Here is a 27,046-nt window from a genome sequence, read left to right as displayed (position 1 = left end):
GCCTACTTGTGATGGTGAAAATTTGCCTGGCGTGCTTTTGTGCGATACTACCGCCTTCATGGGACCCCGGTGAGCTGATCGTCGTAAATGGACTAAACGGTAAAAAGGGCACCTCGACAAATGTTCAGACTAAAATTTTCCAAAGACCCTGCTGCATTTCAGCCAGAGGACAGGGTGCTGGGTGAGGAGGAAAACTGAAACTTGTAAATCATTTAAAAAAAAAACTAGTGCATATACCTAAGTAACGAGACTTAACAAAAGCAAAAACTGCACGTTTTTACAATTCAACATTAATGTCACCAAGCATATTATCATTGAAATCCTAATTGCCCATATAGCAGGCGTAACGCATTTCTCGACAAGTCGACTTGTTCCGAAATTGCTGGGGTGTAACCGGACAAAAGAGGGTCTGCGTTTGGTTGTCCTTTCCTAGACTAGGTGTGCTACGATCAAGGTAGTAGGGCATCGTTGGTCACTGATTGACCAAGACCAGTCACAGCAGGGGTTGATCCTTTCTTTTTCTTTGTACCAGAGACCTTTATAGGTCTTCTAACCATTCGACCGTTATAAAGTGACGCAAGACGTTTTTCAATAAATCACGAAGGTGCTTTGCTTTGAAGCGCTAATGCTTATGTCCGAGAGTTTCAGTTAATCACAAAAATGACAGAAGCACTCTCATTAGTAAACTTAGCATTAGTTAGCATCAATACTATCCGTGTTGGTTGACTTTTTTTTTGGAAAAAAACGATCCCTTACGGCGAAAGTGCATTGGATTTTGTACGGTTCTTTCGAACAGAATGTGAATTTCGTTCTTTTGTTGATCACGTGTTTCATAGAAGTTTCATCATCCCTATATTATATGTTTCTTTTAACACTTGTTTGGTAATGCAATAAATGTGGACATCTATGAGTGTCTTTCGCGTGTACGGCGAGGGTATGAAAATGAAGTTGCAAATGCCGCGTTGACATTTTGGGCCGACATCTTGCACGAAGTTATCTCCCGCTTCCTATCCCGCCTAGCTCTATGATCTACATAAAATCTGATTCTCGAATGGCATAGCCCAGAGATGGGATAGACCAAGTTAACGTCGTATTGCATATTCATATCCTCTATTGCTTTCCCGAAAATATCACAGTTTGTTTTAACACACATTTTACACAGTATATAGGGTGGAAAAATAATGATTTTCATTTCAATTACATTCAGACTACCCGGCACTGCCTATCTAGCGTAGATGCAATAGACATATTTATCATGAGGAATACAGTAAACTAGCATTATCAGACATAATCATCAATATGCGCAATATGCTGAACCACAGAAACTGAGCATTATATTGCCCTAAATGACCAAACCTGCTGCACTGCACCACATTTTAACGGCACGTACGGCAGTCACAGAAGCCGTCTCTATTGATAATGATGATGAATTTGGGGTTTAAGGGCGACCGGATTGCGGTGGTCATCGGCGCCCACTCGCCCAGTCGGCTCTTTCATCGCGCAGTGTCCCCTCCGCCCGTTCCGCCTCAGTCGTACGCCCTGAGCGCCACGACCCGGTGCGGCGGCACCTCCTCCCGGCACACCGGACAGGTGGGCTGGGTCTGCAGCCAGTCCACCACACACGACCAGCAGAACAGGTGGCCGCACGGTGTGGCCGTGCTGACACTCCTCCGACACAGGCACAGCGGGCACCGCAGACGGTGGGGCACCGCCTCCTCCTCGGCATCCGGGGTCGAGCCGGTGCCGTCTGACGGCCCGGCCCCGCCGGAGGAGGATGTCTGATCAGCTCCCGGCCCGCTGTCTGATGAGGCGGGCACCCCGACAGTGGGGCTGGAGGGGTCCGGTGCAGCGATACCCCTCAGCTGCAGCGCCCCCGAGATGCACAGGTGAACCATCGATACGATACCCAGCAGAAGGAAGGTGCGGCGAGAGAGGGCGTCACCCATCCAGGGCCGCACCAGCAGCTGAAAACGGCACAGCGAAACGGGACGTTATGCTGAGAAAACATCATCGCAGACTGTCCGACAAGCCATCGCATCAGTAAAATATTTTAGTAAGCCACCACAGAGAGAGGAAATGACACAAACGAAATCCCATCAGCGGAAGAAAATGCCACTTTAAAAGCGTGCCCAAAATGAAAGCTATCTTTCCAACTTCTCTTCAAACAAATGTATTAATATCTTTGGAAGCTAATCGATCGACCGCAAGTCGGTGGCCTGCAATTCACATTGGCCTTCCATTCAGATTATAAACGTTTCAACTTTACAAAGCTCATCAATCGTTTATATCAGTTATTCCTCAGATTGTTTACGTTTCAACCTTACCAAACCCATCAATCGTTTACAGCCATTCTCCCCCAGAACCCATCACGTCATCACTTTGTCAATAAGCGGAAGACGTGCTGCAGCTCCCTCTCATCCACTCACGTATCGGATACCGGTGGCCCTCTTGTCCAGGTGGTAGTAGGCGCTGCCCAGGTAGAAGGCAGTGATGTTGAGCTGATAGAGGAGGCGCAGCACGGTGCTGAGACGCGGCCGCGCCGGCGCCGGGCCCTCCCAGCGCCGCACCAGACGCTCCGTCAGCAGCGGCCCGAACGTGTGCAGAGTGACCATCAGCAGCCGGCGCTATGACGAGCGGCAGATGGGGGGGGGGGGGAGGAGTGGTCAGCGGGGACCGTAGGCTGAACGGTAAGCGTACATCGCGGGCTGGGTGGAAATCGATACCGGGGGTGACAGTAAAGTTGACTTCCCAGGGTCACCTCGACACCAATCAGGAAGCTCCAAAAGCCTTGGAAGGTTCAGTGCTGAATCGTATGAAGGAGATCCCTTTCGGGCTATTGCCAAAGTTTTCTTAGTCTGTGGCCTGGCATCCCTGTGCCTTCAGGCCGACCATAATCATATACTATACCACCGCGTATTTTTGCCGCAAGCGATTCAAAAACCTTGATAATTCCTCAAAATTGCTCCTTGAGACTGACCAGCGCTCCGGGCAGCCGGCGCCGGCCCACGACCTGCACGATGCCGGCGTATTCCTCTCCGAGCGTCTGCAGGCCGGCCGCCGTCGTCAGCAGCAGGTAGACATAGGTGGCGCCACTGTCCAGGTGTCGGTGCCACCGCAGCCACCACTCGTCGCCTGGAGACACCGCGGACGCAGGGGGTCGTCAGTGTGCGGGGGGTACGAGCTTCATTACTGACGAGAAAAATGCACGATTGATGGTTATTATCATAAAAATGTGGACGCTGAGGACCTTTAGTGTATCACTAGGAGGAAGAAATGGTTTTGAGTCTACCAGTTTTTGCTAAAGAAACTTGCCTTTGAGCCTCTGAGCAATCTCCTTCACATCACTCTGCAGCCGTTTGATGAATTCATCGTCCTTCTGACTGGCCCTGAGAATCTCTGCTGGTCCCGCACTACGCATCTTAGCACATCCAGACACTCAATTACTGTGGAGATCTGCCTCTAGGTCGGTGAGTTCCTGGAATGGGACAAAAACAATACAAATTGGCTGACTGGTGAGTGGTGACTAACAGGAAACATTCTTCCTTCCGAGAGAGACTTCCGCTGACTACGCTGGTGCAGGCGCTGGTTGGGCGCTGGTTATGTCTTTCGTACGATATTGCATTAGTGTATACGGCATGTGCGACGCAATGCAGGGGGCCCGCCGCAGAAATTGATCAAATTTGGAGCTCGGGTGAATTCGGGTCAGCGGAAATACTATCATATAAGCGATGTCATTAGGGAGCTGCAGTGGCTGTCGGCGGAGAACCTGTGGCGCCATCATTTACTAATCATGCTGAAGTGTATGATGCACACAGGGCAACCGGAGCTGCTGAGAAATAGAATGGTGACTCGTGGAAGCATTCACGGCCGTGATACAAGGCAGAGGGACTCTAATGAAATACCGGCCATACGCACAGAGCCTGATAACTGGCGAGGGCCCATGTTATGAAGATCCGGGGGCAAGACATTGTCCTCTGATACAGCTGAATACAGGAACCGGCGGTACTCAGGCCCTAAGTACTGCCGGTTCCCGTATTCAGCTGTATCGGAGTACAATGTCTTGCCGCAGGATCTTCATAACCTGGGCCCTCGCCAGTTAGTTGTAACTTGCAATTTGTGACGAGTACTGCTCAGGGATGCGTGTGTTGTGGTATGGATATTTGTATGCATGTGAGTGAGTGTATGTGAGCCTCCCCATCCTGTCTGTGTTTTTGCTTTTAGGACTCCACACCAAGAATGGCTGATTTGTATATGGAATGGTTTGTCATGAAGTCAATACATTCTGTAACTCCCTGGTGTCAGTAGCCACCTAAACTGGGCAACTCTAAGATTGCACTGTTTGTAAACATTAACACAGCAGAAATCTTTGCAGAGCAATTTTTCACCACAAAATAATTGGTATATGTGTAGATGAAGTCAGAAGTACGGTTGGTAAGTTGGTAGGTAGTGGGTTGCAGGTTTTGGGGGTATTTGTCAAGATACTGATACGATCCGATCTACACGTATGACGGTGTTGATACAAACATGCAACAGCAGAAATTTTAAGTTTTTAGTTTTTTTTTTTGTTTATTAGGGCTTACAGGCACATCAACTTTTTTGGTTTTAGGTTAGGGTTAGGTTAGGTTGTAGGTTTGTAGGTTTATGCTGGTAGGTTTGTAGGTTTCTAGAAAAAACTAGGTACCTACCCAAGAAACATGTAAAACTCGAAAAAGTGAACCGAGGTCATCAAAGGTCAATAATCCTGACCTGACCTCCAGCCTCCAGGTGACCTTGACACCCACCGTGATGCATGGGACGAATATCATTTCACATTTTTGGATGTTAACAATCACAAAAAGACTAGAAACACGCGGATAATGCGAGCTGACATACGCCAAATCGCGATTCTGGCTGAACATTGTCTCGAGAATCAGGTCACATGTCAAAGGTCATTTGGGTCAAGGTATTGAAATTTTCAGTGTAGGTGTACAATTGATCAACTCAAATTAATTGAAAGTTTCGCCGTAATTGGCCGATTTTAGTAGCGGGAGTTATTCGCGAAAAACCATGGGGATCCATCCGACCCCTCTCCCCACTTCAAAATAAGCTCAAAAACGAAGCTGAGATAGAAATTCCCCCTTTCCCTCCCCAGCCATTCTGGCACAATTTGAAAGGGGGAGCAGTATTTCAATTTTCGAAGGGGGAAATTACCCCTTTCCGGTTTTGCCCATTTGAAAGTGACCCTGCTAAAGTCTAACGATTAACGATCTTCTTCGTTCTTGTATTTCTAAAGTGGGTACCTAGCGATTCGGTGGCGACATCCAAACATTTGCAATTGCCGTATAATTTCTCAAGGCACAATGGCACCACCATCATGATCATAGATCCAAGGTCATAGATCAAGCCATAAGTCCAAATCAAGCCTATGGATCAAGCGTTCAAGGCCTCTTCACAAATCTATTCTATCGATTAGTCATTTTATGAAATAAAACACTTTATTTATCTCAACTGAACTGTACGATGAAAACTGGCTGAGGTAAAAAGTCATAATCATTTTTTCCATAGTACTTTCAGAGTTTTTGTTTGGAAAATCCGTAATACAGCAAATTTGGAATTGAAAGCTTAAATCGATACGTGCATTTGTTTATCGATAATATTTCTGAAATTCCGATTTTACAAAGACAATATGAAATTTCAATACATTTTCTGAGTGATTTATATACAATGACTTTATTTTGATATAGATTTCCTTGATTTACTTGAAATTTGATATTTTGTAGATGGAATTCTGAAGAAATCGATATAACTGCAATACAAGGAATAGCCAGCTGGCAGGCCACCGAGGGCTAATCTCACATGTTTGCGCCATTTTTCGTCGGAGCGACTCCAACTTTGTCGACGTAAAGATACGCAGCAAGTTCATTTCGTGTAGACAGGCTTGTAACCAGGCACCCCAAACCGCATTTCAGCGTAGCTTATCACGTGATAAGCAGCGGGCGAATTCCTATTAGTCACGTGACTATGCGGTACTGGCCTCGCGATCCATAGCAGACACCTCCCCTGTTTTGAAATGGACTCGTCCAAGGAGAGCAAGAGAGTGGACTGTCGAGGTTTCCCATGTGAAAATGGGATCCGTCTGCCTGGGCAGAGATATCGGCTGCGTGTGTGTTTTCTACTTTTGGAGCAGGTGGGATACGTCTCTTCATAATATAGCTGTCCTTTAGGCATTGTAATTTAGTGGAAAGTTTATGCAAAGGAATGCGATGTGTCAATGACCATGGAAACAATTATTTTCAAGTTTTCATAGTTTGATGCGATTTAGGTTTAAGGGGAATGTTTAGTGCTGTAAGCAAAGTGAATCTTTTTTATGTGGCATTTATCAAAATGCATTAAAATGTCCTGAGTATGCTGTGCTGCTGATAAGTTCTCTACCAATTACCATTACATTAAAACGTAAGGATGCGGAGATTTCAATTAAACGAGTTGGGACATGGTGACACATTTACAGATATAAAATATCGTGCTCAAAATGGTGTCTGGAAATGTATATTCAAAAACGATGCTCTTTCAACATTCAGAAATATACGTCACTTATGTCCGAAATGGGACTTCCCTTGAATTCACGGTGAGGGAAGTGCATACAATCAACAATGCGATCTTGACATGAATTCTTGAGCTGTTAAGTTATTCTAGATCAAGATCGATGGGACAATACAGTGCTGCTTTGGTTTCAAATGCCATTTGACCAAATTTTGAGTAGATACTAATGCTGGTTTTCCAAACCCATTTGAGGCAGCCATCTTTTATAGGCATGAAAATACTCATCAGAAAGGATGATATATCTTAGGAAATTATTCCCTCCTTCCAAAAGCAGAACAGTTATATCAAGACTAAATGCAGTCACTTGTGCACCATTATGAACCTTGCAATTAAATGCTGGTGGTGGAGTGTTCTTTCCAGCTTCAATTTCTTATTGGCACCCACTGTTAATGATCCTCTGGAGCAATTCAATGGATACAATATCTATATAAATGTCTTGGCAGGTGACATGTTTTTTATTTATCTTTTGTCTATTCTGTTCTTCAAATGGTTACTACTGCTCCAGAGTTCAGTATCTACAGTTGTGTTGTGTATTTGCAAAAACTAGGTTGTGATACTGATACTGACTGGTTTGTATTTTGTCCAAGTGTTATTGCAATAGTCCAAATTCAACAAATGATGTAATTTGAGCATGACTCATAAATCAACTTGGTATGCATGTTTATGTGGAAGAAAAGTCAAATTGGTATGCATATTTATGTAGAAGTTGGGTTGAAGATCGTGGGTTGGTAATGCCATCCTGTAAGGAATGCACTGCAGGGTGAACTGTGCAATTTATTGGATTGATCACTTGACTTATGAATATGGACAGCAAGGAACTCAGATTTTGTTTTGCTCTCTTTTGTTACCTCCATGGAAATGAGTTTATTGACAGTGGCAACTTCTGAAGGCCTTGCCTTGTCAGAAATAATCTATATTCACAATAGCCATTGCAGTGGCGGCGGAAGGTATTTTGGGATGGGGGGGCACACCTGATCCTTCCCGGAACCTAGGGTACCCCCAAATCTAGTTTTCTCACCGGTTTTAGGCCACTTATTTTTCACCTCTTGGCCTTTACAACAAAAATAAAAAATAAAACATTTGCAAATAAGTGAGATAATTAGTCTCATCTGAGTCAAGAAACTACCTTTTTGGTAACCTGGAATAAACGTTTAAAGCTTCCACACATGAGCTGTCAAGTCAGGTACGTACAGAGGGGGATTTTTTTACTTAAATAGGTATTGTCTTCCATTCAGCTTTTCTTTGAGGCCCTCGGCCGCTAATATGGGGAGGACAAGCTGCCCCGACGGTTCCTGGCCCTTTGAAACTTTGCGGGGGCAGAGACCCCCACGGCCCCAGAGTTGTGGGGGCAGGCTGCCCCCATGCTGCCCCCCGGCTCACGCGCCTATGCCGGCTGGCGTCTGGCAGAGTCGCGGGGAAAGGCCTGTGGCACGCTCAGACGCACTTTCGTGACGTCCGTGCCGCCTGCCGGGCCACTCGCGTTCCGTCCTACTCTTCCAGACTTCGGTTACCGGTAGCTCGTAGATAGCTCTGCTTGATTTCTGAGCATTATGTGTGGAGGGCGTTTGGTGGAAATAGTCCGTCACGGACTAGCTCGCCGGATAGCCCGTCGTGAAAACGGCTATTATCAATCCAAGTTACTCGCTATATCAACTTAATAAAAAGGTACTCAGCCAAACTGGCATATGTTCCTGACGTAGGTAGTATGGAAGTATTGTGGTACTTCGTCGATAACAATTTTTTGGGGGGGGGGCAAAAAGATATGTTTGCCCCCCCACCCTGGAAGATGGGGGGGCGCCGTGCCCCCGCTGCCCCCCCCCCCCGCTTCCGCCGCCACTGAGCCATTGCAAATGTTTTTTATACCTAGCAACTGCATTTACTTTTTCAGTGAAGTGGTTTATCTTGGTAGACAGTTGAAAAGCTGGAATCAAGAGAAAGGTTTTGGAAAGTGAAGTACAAACAGAGACAGCAACCTTCAGTTCAAGTAAGTGAAGTTTGAACATTGCCATTCTCATGATACCTCTAGGAAGTTTGACAGTATCTCAGTCTGCTCATTGTCAGTTCTTATGAGATGATGGATGATTGTAGGCTGTCTGAAATTAACCATGTTTCTAAGAACTCAACTAGATCTTGCAACTGAATGTCTTGCAACTGCATGAAGCAGCAAATAATTCTCTTGTTTGGCCACCACTATTCGGTGTATTTTCATGCCGGACGGTGGGCTCCTGGCGGGTTGAACCGAGTTGGACGAGTCCACTTTGGTCGTGTACGATCGCAAGGGGAGGACATGTAAACAAAGCGAGTTGATGTGGGCGGTCCGTTTTGGAGGATGGTTCGACGTCAATTTTTTACTCTTGAAACATCTATGACTGACATATATCGGAAAGTCTTAAAGGTAACTGGAAACGGCCTTGTCAGGAACTGGCTACTCTTTGCCTGTCGTCTCCCGTGCACCCAGTGCTGCACGTGTCTGAGCGACGTGCGTGACCTTGACGGTTACCTAATGGGAGCGGGTGGATTACCCCAAGGGCGGGTGTGGATGAAAGCCGAGGGGCCGTTGCGTTCGTCACGGACCACTTATTACACGCTCGCACGAATGGCCATTCTGGAATGGCCACGAATGGCTATCTGGAACATTGCAGTAACCAGTCATCAGGTACCTACATTTTCGGTAGATGAACAATGCACATAAACACGAGGAGCCTACCGAGATATTTTAAGCCAATGCGTATTGGCATTGTTTTCCTCTTGTTTTTAAAGCTCGACATGTTTCCGTAATTGCTGGATGCTTTGAAATGTCGATGATTATTCTCTGTATCTGAGATTTTGCCAGAACTATATCCCACTCAGTAAATATCAAGCAAGTGTGCGGCGGCGCGTCTTGCCGTGGGGTTAAAGACGTAGCGTGGGGGTCACCTTACTCGGCCGGCCGGCCGGCCAGACTGCCGGCCGACGCTTTATTTATGCAGCTCGCGCCGGCCGGCCGCGACCGCCGACTGCACGCGCCCTGTTACCGAGAGCCGGTGTGACGGGACGATGTGATGCCCTGGCTGTGTGTAACGCCCTGTGACTGACGCTGTGCCCGGCAGGCACTCGGAGCGGCGGACAGCCGCGTGATGTGCTCGTCGCCGCGCCGCAATCGTCGCCACCGCGTCACATTGGGCTCGGACAGACGCGCACTGCCGCAGAGGTGATCGGGCCGCCATGAGTGCCGCGCTATGGAGCCCGGACGGCCGGCCGGCGCCGCGAGCCGCCCCCAGCGCCGGCGCCGGCGCCGCGGCCGGCCAGCCCGCGCCGCAGCCCGCGCCCTACCACTTCCAATCGCAGATCCACGCCTACGCCAGCGTCAGGTCAGTCACGCTCGGCGCTCGACCGTCGGACCAGTGACGTCATCTCCCGTCCGGTGGACCCGTGACGTCACTGGTCGCCGGGCCGCTGCACGGATAATGTCTAATTAGGGTCCAACTGTAGGAAGGTCATGGCGGCTGGCCGATGGGCTCGGTGTTGGACCTTGATTGCCAGATGAAAATGAAGCCCAACACTGATGTAAAGGCCAAAGGGTTGTGAGTGGCTATGTTTATGTTTCGCCCCGTGTTTATCGTATGCTATCAGTGGTGCTCATCAGATAGTGGTGTGGTGCTGTGAGTGTTTTGGTAGTGTTATCGCGCAGTGCAGCTGCTACCCGTACGTCATTGTTGTTACTTCCGTGCAGTCGTAGTAGAGATCTGTGTGTGCCCATTGAACGCGCTTGAGTGTTAGTTCGTAGAGCCATCTGTTAACTCTGGTTCTTGTGACTAGTCGAAACTACCGCTTAATTTTTCCTTTTCCTTGTAAATATTGTGTATCCTGCTGTTTGTATGTGAAGGTCTAAAAGACGGTTACATAATGGCTCAGACTGCAGGTTCAGTGTTTGCCGAAAATGAACTATCGCCGGTGGACCTCTGCCGCTGCCCCCTCCCCCCCGACCTTTGTTGCCGCGCGGGTCAGGGGAATGTGGGCGGGTACCGCTGCAGTGCCAGTGGGGGGGGGGGGGGTACACGGGGAGCCACCGCTGCCAGGGAGTCGGGTTGGGGTACACGGGGAGTTGCCACTGCCATGAGTGGGGCCGGGTGGGGGTGATCGGGCAGCCGCCACTGCCAGTGCACGGTGAAAGTGCCAGTGCCGCCGGTCCGGTCGGTCGGCCGGCCGGCCCCCACTGAGTCACGGTGGGCCGGCAGCCAGCACCGCCGTCCGTCCGGTCCGGACCACGGACCATCGCCCTCCCACCCTACCGTCCGTCGGTCCGGTTTGGTCCGTCCGGACAGTCCGGAATACTCCGTAGTCTGTCCGGCTTCTCCCCATCCCATTCCTCTCGATCCGAGCATACTTCTCTCAGTCCGCCCGCCCGGCGGTGGGTTTCCCGGACGGATTTTCGCTGCTGTATCCTCGTACGGTGAGCGCCGCGCTGCCTCTGTTCACGGACTCAGTGGCGGCTCGGTCGCTCGTCAACACCACCCCGATGTGACGGCCAGTTGCAGACTGTCAGGTGGTGGCTGCTGACAGCACAGCTGTGCCGCCGGGAAGCCATAGGCGGCGGCGGCGCGTTCACTGTGACCGGATGGCCAGTCACTGCCGCTGAGGCCCGCCCCCGAGAGTGACTGGCCGGCGGGCCGCTCTGTCGGCGGTCGGTGCAGAGGGTAGGGGGAGGGTGATGGGTGGACTAGTCACGGGGCTGGCCGTGCAGAGATTTAGGGACGAGGGTGCGAGGAAGGTGTGCTGTGGGGAAAGCTGTATTAGCCTAGAGAGTGGATGGCATGAGAAGCTGTGCTCGTGAAAGTTACTCTTGTTACGTTTAGGTATCGTTGCTGCTGTTTTGCCATGGTCCTGACGCTCCGGAACCGCGTCAAGGTCACGGTAACTGGTGCAGAAAAATGGATACCTTAGTGGTGTACAGCTGTTTTTTTCGGTGTCGTATTGTGTATCATTGTTTCGGCTATCTGTAGGTAGATTCGTGGAGTACTTGTCGAGCGCTCCAGTCTGTGTACCTAGATGTGGCCGTTTTCCTGTCTGTGCTGATGTGTGTGTGTGTGTGTGTGTGTGTGTGTGCGCAGCGATCGCTGAGAGCGGATTTCCTGTGTGTGCCGACAGGCCAGCCCGAGAGAAACCGTTTCCCGCGCCGTACCAGCACGTGCTGCAGGACCACAACTACGGCGCCCCGCCGCCCCGCTCCCCAGAGCCGCCGCCCCCGCCCGCGCCCGCGTTCCTGCCGGCCGCGGCCGGCCCGCCGTCGCCGCCGCCACCGCCGGCCGCGCCGCCGGCCCTACCCGTACCTGAAGCGGTGCCGGTGTCAGTCCTGAGGCCGGTCCCGACCGCCCCTCCGGCGCCGGTCTCCCCGCCGCCGCCGCCGCCGCCCCCTCCTCCCCCTCCACCGCCGGCCCCGGCGCCGCTGCTGCTGCCGCCGTCCACGGGCGGGCTCGACAGCCTGGCCCTGGTGGCCTCTGCAGAGGCGGAGGGCCTGCTGTCCTCGCCGCTGCGCGCCGCGGGACTCGGGCTACCGATCCCGGTGCCGGCGGCGGCGCCGACACCGACGGCCACCCCGTCGACGGCGACGGTCGAGCCCGACGACGGAGAGGAGACGGAAACGGCCCCCGAGTCGGAGACGGTGGACGATTCGGTCACCAGGTGTATATGGTGAGCTGCCGCACGGGTGGGGAGGGGAGAGATGCGGGGAGGGAGGGCCACGGGACGATTGCGGACGAGTACATCAGAACCAGTATGACATGGGATCTGTGTATGGGAGATAAGGGCCGGGTATCGTGATCGGCGGATAATCCCCGCTGATGTATCGTTTCTGAGCGGGGACGGCCGGCCCGGCTGAGTTTGGCAGTGTCGTGTCGCACTGTGCCAGTCACGCCGGCTACTAACGGTATGTATGCTCCAGAAACACTGCACCTCGGAGCTCGGCCCGGCCGGTTTTCCTCGTGTCGCCCATGGCTGAGCCAGTCGTTTTCCGCTGGCCGTGGCGGCCGATGTGGTCGTGTGACGCACTGTGGCTCCGAGTATCACGACATTGTGCGGTGTTGGTCCCGGGAACACGGGCCTGTGAGTGTGTGCGCGACGACTCCTCCCGTCTGTGTTTGTGTGTGTGGAAGAGGGAGTGTTGCCTAACCCACTGTCTCTTGTCTCTTCGCGTCCGGCAGCGACTTTGAGCACGACGACGGCTACATGATCTGCTGCGACCGGTGCTCGGTCTGGCAGCACGTGGACTGTGTGGGACTCGACCGCGCCTCCATTCCCGACGAGTACCTGTGCGAGCAGTGTCAGCCGCGGCGGCTCGACCGGCGGCGAGCGCGCGCACTCCAGCTGCGCCGCCGACAGAAGCTGCTCACCGACTCGGACGACTCAATTGATTCGGGTGGCGAGTCGGCGGCGCGCCCGGCCGCCCGCCAGGTGCTCAAGAAGCGGCCGGCGCGGCCGGGTCAGAAGACGCCGGCCGGCGCGGCGGCGGCGGAGCGGAGGAGGCAGCGCCAGGCGGCGCCCTCCGACCCGGCCAGGCTGTCGACGGACGATCCCCAGTCGACACCGTCGACCGGCGAACGGAAACGGCCGCCCGTGAAGAAGGTGAGAGTTTGCTGGTGCCGCCCGCACCCTTAGGGACCGACTTCTGGTGGGGGTGGGGCTCAGTGGGACGTGTGGAACGAGCGCCACGAGTCCCCAAACGATGCTACGTAGCCCTCCACCTCTATGACTTTCGCCTAGCATTCGTGCTGTTCTTCCCACACTATCTGCCTTGTACGTTTGCGGCTTGAAAAGCGTTGAGGTAGCAGCTCCTCTTTTTTTCACTTGTTCAGCCTCTCCCGCCCTCAGCAGCTCCCGCCCTACCGGCTATCGGACTACCGTCGGCTGTTGCCTTGGGAACCCGTCTTCGTCCTCAGCGACCCCTTGCCTTTTAGTACTCATTGACCGGTCTTTGTGTTTACTGATGCAGTAACCTATCATTTTCATATCCTGAACAATAGGAAACATCCTATAAATTGTGTCTGCATTAGCGGTTGCATCATGGTTTCTACTAAACCCTATATCGGTGATTTCATGCCTGACTTTCCTTGCCTCACTGGATCATCAATCCGCTTTATAGGACATTTCTGCAGCTAAGAGATCTGTAAAGCCCAAGTTGTACAGCAACATTCTTATTTTCACGCTTATTATGTTACGTAACACAATCGCTAAACTGCATTCTCCATTGCGTATCAGATTCAATTAGCTTATGGCGCTATGTTTCGCAGCACGTTTCAAATACGTTCATGCGAGGGTTAGCTGCAAACGTATAAGGTGTCATAATGGTTCCCAGTTCTCGCAGTATCCCGTCCGCATTGCTAGGGGACGTTGAATATATCACCTTTTAGTACTCATTGTACAATGGGGCACTTCTCCCCCAAGTCCCAAAGTTGTCCTTCGGCTGCCCGTCGTATCTTACACTCGTTCCCAGTCCGTAGCACCCATGACTTCTCACACACTGAATGAACATTGAACAGCTTACCTACCGCTTGTGCACGCTCACTACTCACCCCCCCCCCCATCCACACAGACACAGACACATACTCATAAACACAACCCACCGCCCATCACACATCGTCCACCGCCCATGCCCACCGCTCACCGCTCACACACCCACCACCCACCGCTGTCGGTTGCCCGGCACTCAGCACTGTACCGCCGTCCGCCCGTCCGCCGGTGGTCGCTGGAAGGCCGGTCGATGGCTCTGTTTCACGGCTGAACGCATGCCGTCGGAGCGAGCGAGCCCCACCGACGGGTGGAGTCACTATTTATGCGTCGGGAGCGCTCGGCGTGCTGCGCCAGCCGGTGGGTGGTGGGCGGTGGGTGTGGTGGGCAGTGATCCGTGTTGGCGTGTTGGGCGGTGGGTGGTGTACTCTGGTGGGGGGGGGGGGGGCGCTGACTGTCGGGTTAGGTAATTGTGAGGCGAGGTGTGACATGACTTGCTGTGGAGCAATTATGTTTGGAGGGTTACATACTGTGTGGACGGATGGTGGGGAACGGGGACGGGTGGTAAGATGAACTGTTTGGTCACTGGGATGTTGTTATAAAGTCACGTAGTGGTTTTGGAGTTCTTATTGGGGAATATTTGTTTCTGGTCCCTAAAAAGCTGTTTCTGGCACCTAATTGCTGATCAGCCCCAAAATGCTTATTCGACCCTAATATCTGAATCTGGCACCTAATTGCTTCCACACAGCCTAAAGTTGCCAGATCGTCTAGTTGAACTCCGTATTTGCTGTTTGCTGATTCAGCACCAAAACCAAAACATCCAGCACCTATTTTATTCCACGTTTGCCTACCTAATTCGCGTAATCTTCCTGATTTTATGTATCCTAACAACATGAACGTTGCATTCGGTGATGTCAAGTGCCATTTTCGCCAGTGGAGATAATGGTTAATGCCATTTCTAGCCAAAAGAGAATCACTAGCCAGCTATGGTGCAGCATAACAAGACGCTCCTATACCAGCCCGCTATGTAGAGACTAGAGATTATTGCACACTCAGCCATTTTAACGTGAAAAGTTTGGATCCGTCACTTCCAGCCAGGCTCTCAGGTCATAAACTGGAGTAAAGCAAAATCTCAACTCTGAACAGACATGCCACGCAACCGGCCCTCTTTTCAATATTATTAGCTTTCTGCAATCATCGTCTGACTCCATCTCGATCAAACGCAGCATCCGGTTTCTACAGGGGCGTTTGACTGACCGGCCACACAATAACCAAAAACAAAATCAAAGCTTCATGAACACATACCTATGACATAAGTAAGTAAGAAACGGATGAAAAAGGCACAACCACGGCATAACTCTGCGCGGCAAACTACGGATAATGTCCCACGCAAGATCCCGCGTTTCTTCAGCGGCCTTGAACGGAATGAAAACATTACATTTCTTTTTTGGAGCTATTTGATGACGTCAAAAAATACAATACCCGTTTTAATGGTCAAAATGGAGACAATTACTCACCAAAATGTTTCCCTTTAAGCATTACAAATAAATACTTTTAAATATTTAAATGACATTGTTTTTTTTTCAAACAAATCAATATTATTTGCTTACTTAAACGTCATATACAATGCTGAGATCACTACGGGCTGTCTTAGAGTGTAGCTGCACTGGCAACCTTTAGGCTAGACTCCAGGGGTCATTATACCAGAACAACATGATTCTACCAGCCAGTAGTTCATTTTTCTACTAGATTGGTGCTACGCTCAGCATTTAGGTGCCAGATTCAGAAAAAAGAGTAAGGCGTACCGATGAATAGGTGCCAGAAACAGCTAATTAAGGTCATTTTCCATGATTGGTGCTGGTATCCACCAAATAGGTGCTGAGGACCAATTTTGGGGCGAGTCAGCTTTTAGGTGCCAGAAATAGCTTTTCTGGGACGCAATTAAATGGCGTCCGTTCTTATTTGACGTGTCTTGTTGTGAGTAGGGACAGTTGCTGGATGAGTTATGGTTCTTGGATATCGCCTTTAGATTGGGTTGACGTTTATTTCGCCTGGCTTACGTGGTTGTGTTGGGCATTGCCGTATTATTGTCGCCGTCAAACAAATTCATTTCATGAATCGTAACTTTGTAATCTGTCGCATAAGTCAAAGTCAAGCTTATGCTAGTCGTGGTAGTATTGGTTTCGTCGCTCTGAAATCCGAGTTCATCTTTATTGGTGCTTTGAGAAATGACTGCTGCTATTGGGACTTCCCGAAACGATTTTTGTTTTGAACATTGCCGTCTATGAACGTCAGGCACCAGCCCTAACATATGATTATATCACCGGCATCGAGACTCAGGACGACCACAGACAGTTTGGATTAAAAATGTGTCCTGTTTACCTCAAAATGACAGGTGTTACAATGTTCCCGAGTCCCTGTGCTTTCATTGCTGTCGTATCAGTATCCAGACGACATTCGAATTTCCCGTGAAGCGATGTGTCCTTGGCGATTTTTCGGCTTCTGTGCGGCGTTTGCGTGCTAACGTGGGATTTGGTCACTGAGAGGCCGCGTGTTCTGGGTTGGATGTCTGCCAATTGCATTCTGAGCCGCTCACATTCGTCCAAACATGCACACAAGAGCATCCGTCAAAACACTAGAGCACCTTCGCCGTGGGTCAAATCATTGCACTGATGCACGGGTTAATGTCTACCCCCATGTCTTTGTTCTGGCACGTAACCCCGTGTTTAGCTGTCACTGTGTGTGCGGTCTCCGCCCCGGCCGTGTGTGATCCGCCCGTCCCCGGTCGCTCAGTCCTGAGGTATCCTGTTGTCTGCCGTGTTTCAGCAGCGGCGGATGTCCCGCAGCGGCGCGCCGCGCGGGCCGGCCGTCGCCGCCTCAGCAGCAGCAGCCGAGGACGAGGACGAGCCCACGGACCCTCCGGCCCGCAAGCTGCGCTGCTGGATTGACGAGTATGAGGAGGCCGTCACCAACCACTACTCGCCTGAGCTGCGCGCGCGTCTGGCCGGCATGAGGACGGGCGCCGTGCCGCCGCCGCCGGCCGGCCCCGAGCGCTGCGCCGTCTCGCCCGTGGACAAGGCCGAGAAAGGCCTGGTGGCCGTGCTGCCCATCGTGGCCAACACCACTCTGCTCGAGTTCCGCGGCCGCTGTATGCTGCTCACCGAGTACCGCTGCCAGTACCCGCTGCAGAGTAAACGCTACCAGCCGCACGTGCTCATGTACCGGTTCCCGCGCGACGCGCTGCACGTGTGTGTGGACGCGCGCCGCTACGGCAACTCTGCGCGCTTCGTGCGCCGCTCGTGCCGACCCAATGCCGTGATCCGGCACGTGGTGGACCGCGGCGCGCTGCGTCTGCATCTGGTGGCCATGGCGCCCGTGCCGCGACACGCCGAGATCACGATCGCGCACGACCAGCCGGACGCGCGCCAGCTGGTGTGTGCCTGCGGCCGCGGCGAGGGCTGTCACATCGCGGCGCAGCACAACAACAACGGAGCCATCAACAAGTGAGTAGTGGGGAGTCGAGGGCGACTGGGAGGGCTGTGTGGCTGTGAGGAGGAGCGAAGATCCTGGGAAAAGAGTGATGTGTTTGTAATTTTGTCGGCTGGGATAGGTTGATTGGAAGTTAACGTCGCCAAACTAGTTAGAAGCTGAATCCAAAAGTCCCTTGGTAACAAGCGTCATGTCCCCCAGTGCAATATGCCAGAGTTAGTGTGATTCATTTATTTGCTGGATCCATTAGGTGTGCTACTTTCTTTTGACGAGCCCTCATGTATGCCTACTACAACAGTTCTAAAATTTGCCATTGATCAGTGATGCATCTTATTTGATTAATATTGTTGGTCTGAAAACTGTATGCCATCAGTTACCTCGCAGCATTTGTATTCCATTTATTATTGGACCCTAGCTCGACGGCTCGAGTCGTAAGCTAAGTAATAAATCAGCCTAACTCATTCTGGTATGTCGCTGCTGTCAAGATCGGAGACGTCTAGGGATTTTGAGCCATCCAACTTTAAATCCTATCATATTATTTTGTAAATACCACACCCCAATTCTGTCTCCTGACAGACGTGGCTTCATGATAAACCTTCAAACGAAGACATTCTTGGATACATCAGCTATTTTGTAAATACCACACCCCAATTCTGTCTCCTGACAGACGTGGCTTCATGATAAACCTTCAAACGAAGACATTCTTGGATACATCAGCTTCATCTTTTGTCTGTCTCCAGGCCACAGCTATGAACCTGTTCTCGATATTTGTTTACACAATTACGGGAAGTTATTAATGAACATGACACCCGGGACGGCTGACGTCTATCTCGCGCTTTCAGGAACGTGTCAATATTTACTTTATTTACTTGACTTTCATCAAGCCTGTGTGACAGTATGTGCAAATGATACGTCTTGTTTAGTATATGGAAGTTTTGCTTCCTATTTTCTTATGATTATTTCGTAATCATGCGCGACCGGTTTTCCAAAAAAAAAAGTTTGGTTCAATGCTAGGAGCGTTACTATGATTCTGGTGCCACATTACGCATCGTGATTGCGTTTCCATGTTTGTATCGTTATGGATTTCATGACGTGGCTGTTTATCTTCCCTGTCACATTTACGTAGATTGGTTTGAGCCTTCCTTGAAACGAGGCTATTGCCTAGTGTGTCGGTCGTATGCGAATGGTACCGTAGTTGCTGATCACATTTAGCGTGTTTGTGAAATCCATGATCCCTTTTGAATTGCCGTCAGATTTCTTCCAATTTGTCTTCTTGGGTTGGTTATCAGAACAAATCCAACACGGAACATATTTGGGTGATGTTAGTCAAGTACTGACGGAGAAGCTACTCCCCACAGCGTCACCTGTACTTGGCACATGCCCCTAACACCGACCCCGTTTGTTCGCAGTAACGGCAAGGCTGCTGCGGCTGCGACGCCGGCCCGCCGCCGCCGCCGCAGCTCTGTCCGACAGCCGTCGCCCACCCCGTCGGCGCCGTCGGAGGACGAGGAGGTGTCGAGCGAGGAGGGCGCGCCGCCGCCGGCCGCGCCGCCCCCGCCCGCGCCCACCACTCACCACAGCACCCCGAGAAAGAAGTCTCCGCACCGCTCGCCGGCCAAGGCGGCCGATGTCGTGTCGCCCTCCGAGCCGCCGGCTGAGTCGCCACCGGCCAAACAGGAGCCCAAGAAACTGGTGAGTCACTGCCGGGCACGGGTGAGCAGCTGGTAGTCCTCTGACGTTATGTAATGGGTGGTTATGGGTCACAGTTCGTAAAAGGATGGAGTAAGAAATGATGCTTTGACCAGCAGTGTCCACTTCCGTACTAGTGAGTACGTACAGATTGAATGGCAACTAGCCGCCGATGACCTCTGATCTCCGGGCTCTTAAAGTCGCAAATCATCATCATCGTAGTGCAGACTGCGATAGCTTCAGATCTATCAATGCAGGAGATTATTTTCAGTGGGCGAATTGCAGATAGTATTGTAAATATCGCCCCGCTGAACGTGCTATAGCTGTCTGATACCGGTATCGCACATGTGTCCACATATTGCACATATTTACACATCCGTGAAGCGTTTGTGGCTGCGACACCCGCCTGCTGGCTAGCTGCTCTGGGTGTGGATGGGACTTCCCGAGGGTGACTCAGTTGGGGAAGTGTGACGTCTTATCGCCCACCACGGCTGCCACTCTGGTGCCGGCATAGCGGCGAGTTAGTGTGAGCTGGCGCGACGGGCTGGGTCGCCAGTTGGATCAGGCCTGTGTGGAAGTGTGGAGAGACAGTGGCGTGGTTCGATTCGCTGGCGTGTAACCGTTCACTTGTTCCGTGTGGCCTGATTGCCTGTAGTGTGCGTTCATGTTATGGGTGGTTTTCGGGCCGTATGTGGTGTCTAAGCGTCAAACCTTAAACTAGAAGATTGGGCTCTGGTGCTTGACTGACACGTCTGTATGTCCTTCCCACAGACGCGGGAGGAGCGCAAGATTGAGGCGATCATGAAGGCGTTCGAGCGGATGGAAAAGAAGCAGCAGCGGCAGCAGGCGACGGCGGCCGCCGGGGATTCTCCGCGTAAAAACAAACAGTCCAGGGAGGACTCCAACTCACGGAACAACTCGACAGAGGAGCCGCCGCCGCCGCCGGCGGATAAACCCGGTGGAAGAAAGAAAGGGTGAGTGGAGTGATCGCCCGGAACGAGAGGCCCGGGGAAGGGGGGGGGTGAGAATATGGAGGGGTGACAAGCGGGGAGGGTTTGGTTTCACGTCACCACTATTCGTGAGTTGCTTGTGGTGACTTGTAACTCACAGTCTTCTGCCTAACTGCATGTGTTAGTTTCACTGCTTAGGAGTGGCTTTGACAATTGAACAGGTGTGTAATAATCCCACTTCACGTCGTAGTTGTGACACTTAGCAGATTTGTAACCACGCCAGCGTACTTTCCGATGGAACTTTCCATGTTGCCGTTTGACGAGCATTTCCTAAAAGGAAGTGTGTGTTTATGGTGTGGTGTTATGTTGAACGACCTTGATAGGATTAACCGGTTGCCAAGTGAGCCCAACAAGCAGCTGAGTCAACTTGGAAAGTTGAAACTGTGAAGGTTATATTCCACATTACTGTCACTGTCCACCGTTTAGCCATATCGTGTCTTTTGCATCCTGCCAACGGGTTCGGCATCCTACTGCAGTTGTGATGTGATATAATCTTATTTAGTGTCGAGATGAGACTCTCTGTTTATGGTCAGCAGGTAACGAGCTGGCTGCTGGATATTAATGATAGCGTAGTTATTACGTAACCGACTTCCCGCGTCATTACTGGTGTATCGTCATTAGGCCGAGGGCTTTGTCATATAGTAAGTTGTGCGTAGTAGACTGCAATCCTGATTTGGCAGGAGATTTGGTCAATCGGTCATGACATGTCCAGTCCCTGTGGTTGTTGCACAATGCACATGTGACTGCAGCTATGCCGGGCTATATCTCTGGCCTGGCGCGTTGTCTCGATGTTCGGTGTATTGTATCGCCCTATGCCGTTCCTCTGAGTATGACCCGTCCCGTGCTTCTGCCCACAGCCGGAAGGGCAGCCGGTCGCGCCTGCTCTCCTCGCCGCGGCGGGTCAGCCAGTCGGCGGCCGACTCTGCCGGCTCTGACATACACTCTGGCGACGAGACGTCCCCGGCCGGCGCACCGCCGCCGCCCGGACCGTCGGCCGCCGCGCCGCCCCCGCCCCCGCCACCGCCACCGCCGCAGGCCGCCCCGCAGAGCGCGCCCGTCCTCGGCGTCAACTCGCACGGCTTCCGCTTCCCAAAGACCAAGAAGGTGAGTGACCGGGCGGGACTGTCCCTCCTCGCCCTCCCCACACGTCCCCTGGGTGGGTCCCTTGTGTCGAAGAGCGTCACCGCGGTTGTGTGGCTGGCTCCGTCTCCGGTGAGTGTTCAAACCACCTGGAGGAGCCGCAGCCGCGCCAGCCGGCCGGCGGCAGCTCTGTCTAAAAATGTCGCCGCTGCACCGGCCGGACGCACCGGAGGCGGATTATTTGCAGACGCCATTGATCGTCGCCGCCGCCGGAGCCATCGGGGGCGATTGACTGGCGCGGCGGGCGGCGCCGGGCGCTCGGCCGCCGTCCGTGCCCGCCGCTCCGGCCGGCGCCGAGCCGCGGCAACCAGTTTCCTCCATAGATGTTCATCTATTGACGACGTTTTTTTTTTTCTCGGCGTCGGTGTATACGGGCTTAATGGCGAAGGTTATCCTCACGGCACCTGCTCTGAGGGAAGTGGCTGGTTGGAGCGGGTTGATATCACGCGGTTGTGCAGCCGCTAGTCTGGGGTGGAGCATTTGCGTGTCGGTTTGCTTGTTGGCCGGGCGGTGACGTTAGCGCAGTTTGTAAGGCTTATGGCATACGATTGGTGAAAGGAAAGCGAAAGCCGTCTTTCCTTTTGCAGTTGCGATGCTGTCATGGGCTTATTTAAGTGAGCCACCGCCCACTGGTTTTCGAGCAAGGTAAAACAGAACAGCACCGAACTGAAACGGACTTTAACTTGTCTGTGACATCGATGAAGCGTTTTGAAACGAACAAATATTGATTGGCCCAGTTTGGTTACCGAAGCGTGACTTGATACCAAGCTTATGAAATGCATGCTAGATTGTTACCGAAGCGTGACTTGATACCAAGCTTATGAAATGCATGCTAGATTCTTGTGTCAAATGTGGAAGATTGCATCATATCTCTTCAGTTACGTCAATCGGCATCTTCAGTTGCGCCATAACTATTCAACTCATGGGATTGTTGTCTCAAGCGCGGAACTGCAATGCTCACATCTCGCATGGCTATAGATGTTTGCTATTTGTCACGTTTAAATTTATAATCGTTACAGATGATTAACGGCTCTAGCTGAACAATACTCCCGCCCACATGTGTCTCACGACCCACATGTTGCTGATTACATCGCAAATTTACCGAGACTCCTGCAGGCGTTTTGCATTTACTATGGTACTCTCCCCGTCCCAGCGCATCCCGCGACCCTGATCTCCCTCTTCTCTCTCCTCCAGATGCTGATGACCGAGTGGTTGAACGAAACGGTGGAGACGGTGGTGCCCCACGCGGCGGACAGCGGCGGCGGCGGCGGCGAGGCGGGCGGCGAGTTCCCGCAGATGTACGCGCGCGGCGCCCGCTCGCCACCGGGGCACACTCGTCGCGCTAGCCTGAGCATCAGCGGCGCGGCGCCGCCAGCGGCCGCCAGTCCGCCGGCCGCCCAGCTGGGCGGGTCGGCCAAAAAACGCTGGCTGCGGCAGGCTATCAGCGAGGAGGGCGACCCGGCCGTGAACGGCATCGGGACCGGCACGGGCACCTGCGCCAGCCCGCTCGGCAGGCCCGGTGAGCTGCTCCCTGGACGAGGTAGGAGGCGCGCCCGGCTGTGACGGATGGAGAGGGGTGTGGTGATGGTGGTGTGGAGGGGGGAGGGGCGGACTCTTTTGTGAGGGGTGTGTTCGTGTTTCAGTTTTGAGGGGCAGTGAAAAATGGGAAAAAGATTATACCATTTTGGGATAAGAACAGGATCGATCTCGTAACATTTATGAATTGTGGAATTGTGTTCGGAGAGTTGATATTGTGCAGGATGGAGTATTTAGGGCACTTCTTAGACATAAGCATCGGTTATTTTACAGCTTTGCTGACTGAATCTTTTCAAGTTTCACACGAATAGGAGTTGAACAGTATATTGCACCCCTTTTTTACGTAGTGCAAATTCGGAACACATTTTAAAAACAGCTTTGCGACTTGCCTTTCCGCTTTCGCCCTCTGACGCCGTGCTCGCACCTGCAGACTCTCCGGGTGCATCCGACTACTTCACGCCTCTGAAGAAGCGTCGGCTGGCGCGCAGCTCCATCTCCAACGATCTGACGCCGACCTCGCCACTGACACCGGTGGCCCCTCCGCTGCCCGTGGTCCAGGAGCCCGACTCGGAGTCGTCACCGCTCGGTGCCAGTCGCGAGTCATCCGACCCGCCTCCGCCGGCCCCTCCACCGGCGCCTCCGCCAGTGCCGGTCCCGGCGGACCCGGACCCGGACTCTGCCATGGAGTGGACTCTGGACGCGGCGTCTCGGCAGCCGCGCTGCGGCCCTCCGTCGGCCGTGTCGCCGCGCCAGTGGGAGTTCGCGCCGGCGCCGGTGACGGACGCGCGCCGACTCTCCCCTGTGAAGGCTGAGGTGGAGCTGCCGGTGCCGGAGGGGTCCGGCGCCGGGTCGTCGCCCCTCAGACTGGACACCAAGTCGCCGCTGAGGCTGGACGTGCGCGCCGCGTCCGAGTGGAGGACTGAGCCGCCGCCGCCGGCGGCAGAGTTCGGCCGATCGCCGGCCAAAGAGGACGCTGCTGCCGCGGTGCGCGCGATCGGGTACCCGCCGGCCGGGTCGCCCGTGAAGCCCGAGCGCGCCTCGGTGCTGTGCGGGGTGGGGAACTCGCGGTACGCGCTGGCCGCCACGCTGCCGTCGCCGGCCAAAATGGACCCGGCGCTGCCGCTCAACATGTCGCTGACTGCCTCTGTGTCTCCGGTGAAACGTGAACCGGCTGCGGAGGGCGGCAGGGACCCGGCGCCGTTCGGCGGATACCAGCTGCTGACCACCGGTGGAGACCCGCGGCTGACGTCCGCTGCCGGCGCCGCAGACTGCACGCTGTCCTCGCTGCCGAAACGAGAGTCCGACCCCGGGGTTGGAGGACTCGGTTTCATGAGCTCCCCGGCCAAGCGGCACGCCAGCGCGCCAGCGACGGGTGTGGCACTGTCGCCAACGAAGTTCGACGGGTTTTACTCTGTGGCAGCGTCCGATAACACGGCGACTGCAGTGAAGGCGGACCCCTGTTCTTTACCGCCTAACCAGTCGCCGTCACCCGTGAAATCTCCGTTTGGGCAGTCGCCCGTGTGCTCTTTGTCGTCGCCTGTCAAGCTGGACTTGTACGCGGCGCCGAGTGTACCCCCAGGCCCAGTGTCGTACACTAAATTGGACCCTCGCACGTTACTGCCACCCAGCTACGGGCCGAACGCGACCGGTTCGGTGGCGCCTCTGGACTCGTGCGCGCTCTCTCCGGCGGCGGCGGTGCTCGGGACGCGCGTGTTGACATCGCCAGTCAAGAGCGAGCTGACCGCGCCCCCGCCGCCGCCCGATGTCGGGTCGCCGGAGAAACAGGAGCCGGCGCCGCCCCCGCCCCCGCCGGCGCCACCTAAGCCGCCGCCCCCGGTGGTGAAACGGCGACTAAGTCTGCAGGACTACCGACAGCGTAAGAAGGACGCGCCGCCGCCTCCGCCGACAGCGCCCGCGCCGCCATCCTCACAGGCATCTACCGGGGAGAAACCGACAGCGGAGGCGGCCGACAAGACGCCCACGGAGACGGCGGAGCGGACGCCGCCGGCCGCCGACCCGGGGTCAGCGGAGACCAGCCCGCGGCCGAGTCCGCCCCGGTCCCCGGCGCCGGCCGCTGCCGCCGGGCCGGCGTCCGAACCGGCCTCCGTCACCGCGGCAGCAGCCCCTGCTCCCCCGGCTCCGGTCGCGGGAGGAACAGATGGTAAGTAACAGGGCTGGGAAGACGTGGGTACGGTTCTCGAGGGAGACCAGCTCGCAGTCGGCTTATTCGATTATGATTTATGATAGGAATGCTTACAGTTGTGTGCGCCTTCGGCGTGGCTGAGTGTGTATGTTTGAGGCATCGACGTAATCCATTTAAGTCTCTTAAGGCACTTGGCAGGCTTATCTAATATTCCAGTAATTGCCGGTCGCCTATTTCACTCTTGTTTTGAAAAGATCGTCTGTTTTACTAAAAGCACGGTGTCTTTCGCCTTACCTTTATAATATTCCGTATGGTTCTGCTATCCGCAAAGTTCTAATCTGTGACTGTTCCCCGTCAGGCGCCAGCCCCGCGGTGGACCCGGGGCCGGTCCAGTCGCCGCCGTCCCCGCACTCTCCGGCGTCGCCCGCGTCGCCTCCCTCGCCAGCGTCGTCGTCGTCACTGCCATCTCCGGACGCAGCGCCGCCGAAGCTGGCCACCGTGCGCTGGAACGCGGCGCCCACTATGCTGGAGCGACAGCGAGAGAACCTGACGGAGCGACTACGACGCGAGTTCGGGCTCAAGGTGGACGAGCAGGCGCGGCCGGCATTGCCTCCACCGCCGGCGCCGCTGCCGCCCTCGTCCCCGTCTCCGCCGCCGCTGCCGCCGCCGGTGACCAGAGCGCGGTCACCGGTCAAGAAGAGGCCGCCCACACCGCCGCTTGGCACGGTGCGGCGGCGGACGTCAGCCCGGGAGGAGTCGCCGCCGCCACCAGCGCTGCCAGCGGCAGCGCCGGCGCCAGGGGGCGTTCGGCGCGCGGCCGCCCCGGCGCCGGCTCCCGTGCCGCCGCCGCCGCCGCGACCGGTCGTCAGGAGGCCGTCCCGGGACTCCCCGCCTCCGCCGCCACCGCCACCGCCACCGCCACCGCCACCGCGACCCCCTGCCGGTGGAAAGGCGCCGCCGCCCGCGGGCTTTCTGCTCAGGCCGCCGGCGGCTGCCGGCTCCGCTCCTGCGGGTACCGCCGGCTCGGCGCTCAAGCTGCGCTCACCGTTCGCGGCTGGCTCGCGACACGCGCTACCCAACGGTCTGCCGACGTGTCCGCCGCCGCCGCCGCGGCTCGGCGCGCCGCCCGCCTTCCGTCCGGGCCTGTTTCCGCCGGTGCGTCTGCACGCAGCGGCGGCCAGGCTGAACGGACGGCTGCCGACGGCGCCGGCGCCGGCGCCGGTGGGCGCGGCCGGACCCTTCTCGGTGCCGCCGCCGCCGCCGCCACCGCGACCGGTCCCCCCGCCGCCGCCGGCGCCCGTGCCGCCGCCATTCCCGTGCGCACCACCGCCGCCGCCCCCGCCTCCGCCGCCTCCGCCGGCGCACTGACGGCCTGCAGCCGCCGCCTCCGCTGCCAGAGTGACCGGTCCGCGCCCCATCCTGTCCCGCTGCCAGACTAAGTGAAGCAGTATTTTTATATAATGTGTACAAAACTTATTGGGCGTGGACGGCGCTCTCACAGCAGAAGGCTGCCGACCGTGCGCGAAAGCTGTACATATTTTCAGCGATGAATTTGTAAATATACATACCATGAATGTGTGGAGTCGATCTTAATTCCATTTCTGTTCTCTTGCAAACAGCATTTCTGTTCTTTGTTCTGTTATGCATTGCGTTGTAGATTGCTGCGAGTCTAGTGTTAAGAGTGTCGTTTTGCTATGACCTTTTGGCCGGTGGAGTGGCGGTGCGCAGCGCTGGGCGCCGGGCGGCTTTACCGCCGGACTCCTGACCTGATCGGACTGTGTGGGCCGGTGTGTGGGAGAGGGCCGATCCGGCCGGGTCTCCGACACTCAAGTACAAAGTGGTTTTAACGTATCCCGGGCGCCGCGCGCCGGGTCGCGCCCGGCGGGTGCCGCGCCTTCTTTTAAGTGAGTTACACGCGGTGCTTCGAGTGTGAAACTGAATCGATAGTGCATTTGAGATAAATAAATGTGAAAATGTT

General features: G+C 54.3%; 2 protein-coding genes across 10 annotated transcripts; one reads left to right on the top strand and one right to left on the bottom strand.

Annotated features, from left to right (window-relative positions):
- Positions 1-1,075: 1,075 nt before the first annotated feature.
- LOC122394075 (peroxisome biogenesis factor 10-like) lies at positions 1,076-8,775 on the bottom strand. 7 transcript variants are annotated; one of them, XM_043390649.1, is made up of 5 exons: positions 8,704-8,775; positions 3,313-3,475; positions 2,978-3,132; positions 2,427-2,624; positions 1,076-1,964 (listed from the first exon to the last, which is right to left on the bottom strand). In XM_043390649.1, the coding sequence occupies exons 2-5, from the start codon at positions 3,416-3,418 to the stop codon at positions 1,527-1,529; spliced, it is 897 nt and encodes a 298-aa protein (XP_043246584.1). In that variant the 5' UTR covers positions 3,419-3,475; positions 8,704-8,775; the 3' UTR covers positions 1,076-1,526. The 7 variants fall into 7 exon arrangements, with proteins under 7 accessions (XP_043246584.1, XP_043246585.1, XP_043246589.1 ...); XM_043390650.1 differs by having other exon boundaries at positions 8,600-8,768; XM_043390654.1 differs by having other exon boundaries at positions 2,427-2,619; positions 3,072-3,132; positions 8,704-8,754.
- LOC122394070 (proline-rich protein 36-like) lies at positions 6,044-27,046 on the top strand. 3 transcript variants are annotated; one of them, XM_043390639.1, is made up of 12 exons: positions 6,044-6,166; positions 8,468-8,563; positions 9,669-9,929; positions 11,707-12,249; positions 12,759-13,179; positions 16,888-17,564; positions 18,960-19,242; positions 20,011-20,213; positions 21,107-21,353; positions 22,584-22,908; positions 23,356-25,086; positions 25,427-27,046. In XM_043390639.1, exons 3-12 carry the CDS (start codon positions 9,784-9,786, stop codon positions 26,434-26,436), a joined length of 5,586 nt encoding a protein of 1,861 aa, XP_043246574.1. In that variant the 5' UTR covers positions 6,044-6,166; positions 8,468-8,563; positions 9,669-9,783; the 3' UTR covers positions 26,437-27,046. The 3 variants fall into 3 exon arrangements, with proteins under 3 accessions (XP_043246574.1, XP_043246571.1, XP_043246572.1); XM_043390636.1 differs by having other exon boundaries at positions 22,584-22,929; XM_043390637.1 differs by lacking the exon at positions 8,468-8,563 and having other exon boundaries at positions 6,047-6,166; positions 22,584-22,929.

The sequence above is a fragment of the Amphibalanus amphitrite genome, unplaced genomic scaffold, assembly GCF_019059575.1.
Source record: "Amphibalanus amphitrite isolate SeventyFive unplaced genomic scaffold, NRLGWU_Aamphi_draft 000571F_arrow, whole genome shotgun sequence".
NCBI classification, from domain to species: domain Eukaryota; kingdom Metazoa; phylum Arthropoda; class Thecostraca; order Balanomorpha; family Balanidae; genus Amphibalanus; species Amphibalanus amphitrite.
This window is presented reverse-complemented; position numbering and strand designations above follow the sequence as displayed.

Bases quoted from the DNA above. Each gene is read 5' to 3' on its own strand.
- LOC122394070 (XM_043390636.1), top strand. From the start codon at position 9,784: ATGAGTGCCGCGCTATGGAGCCCGGACGGCCGGCCGGCGCCGCGAGCC. The intron at 17,565-18,959 runs GTGAGTAGTGGG...GTTTGTTCGCAG, and splicing joins AACAACGGAGCCATCAACAA to TAACGGCAAGGCTGCTGCGG. The intron at 20,214-21,106 runs GTGAGTGGAGTG...TTCTGCCCACAG, and splicing joins CCCGGTGGAAGAAAGAAAGG to CCGGAAGGGCAGCCGGTCGC.
- LOC122394075 (XM_043390649.1), bottom strand. From the start codon at position 3,418: ATGCGTAGTGCGGGACCAGCAGAGATTCTCAGGGCCAGTCAGAAGGAC. The intron at 2,625-2,977 runs GTCAGTCTCAAG...CGCTCGTCATAG, and splicing joins GCCGGCTGCCCGGAGCGCTG to CGCCGGCTGCTGATGGTCAC. The intron at 1,965-2,426 runs GTGAGTGGATGA...TGCCGTTTTCAG, and splicing joins GGGCCACCGGTATCCGATAC to CTGCTGGTGCGGCCCTGGAT.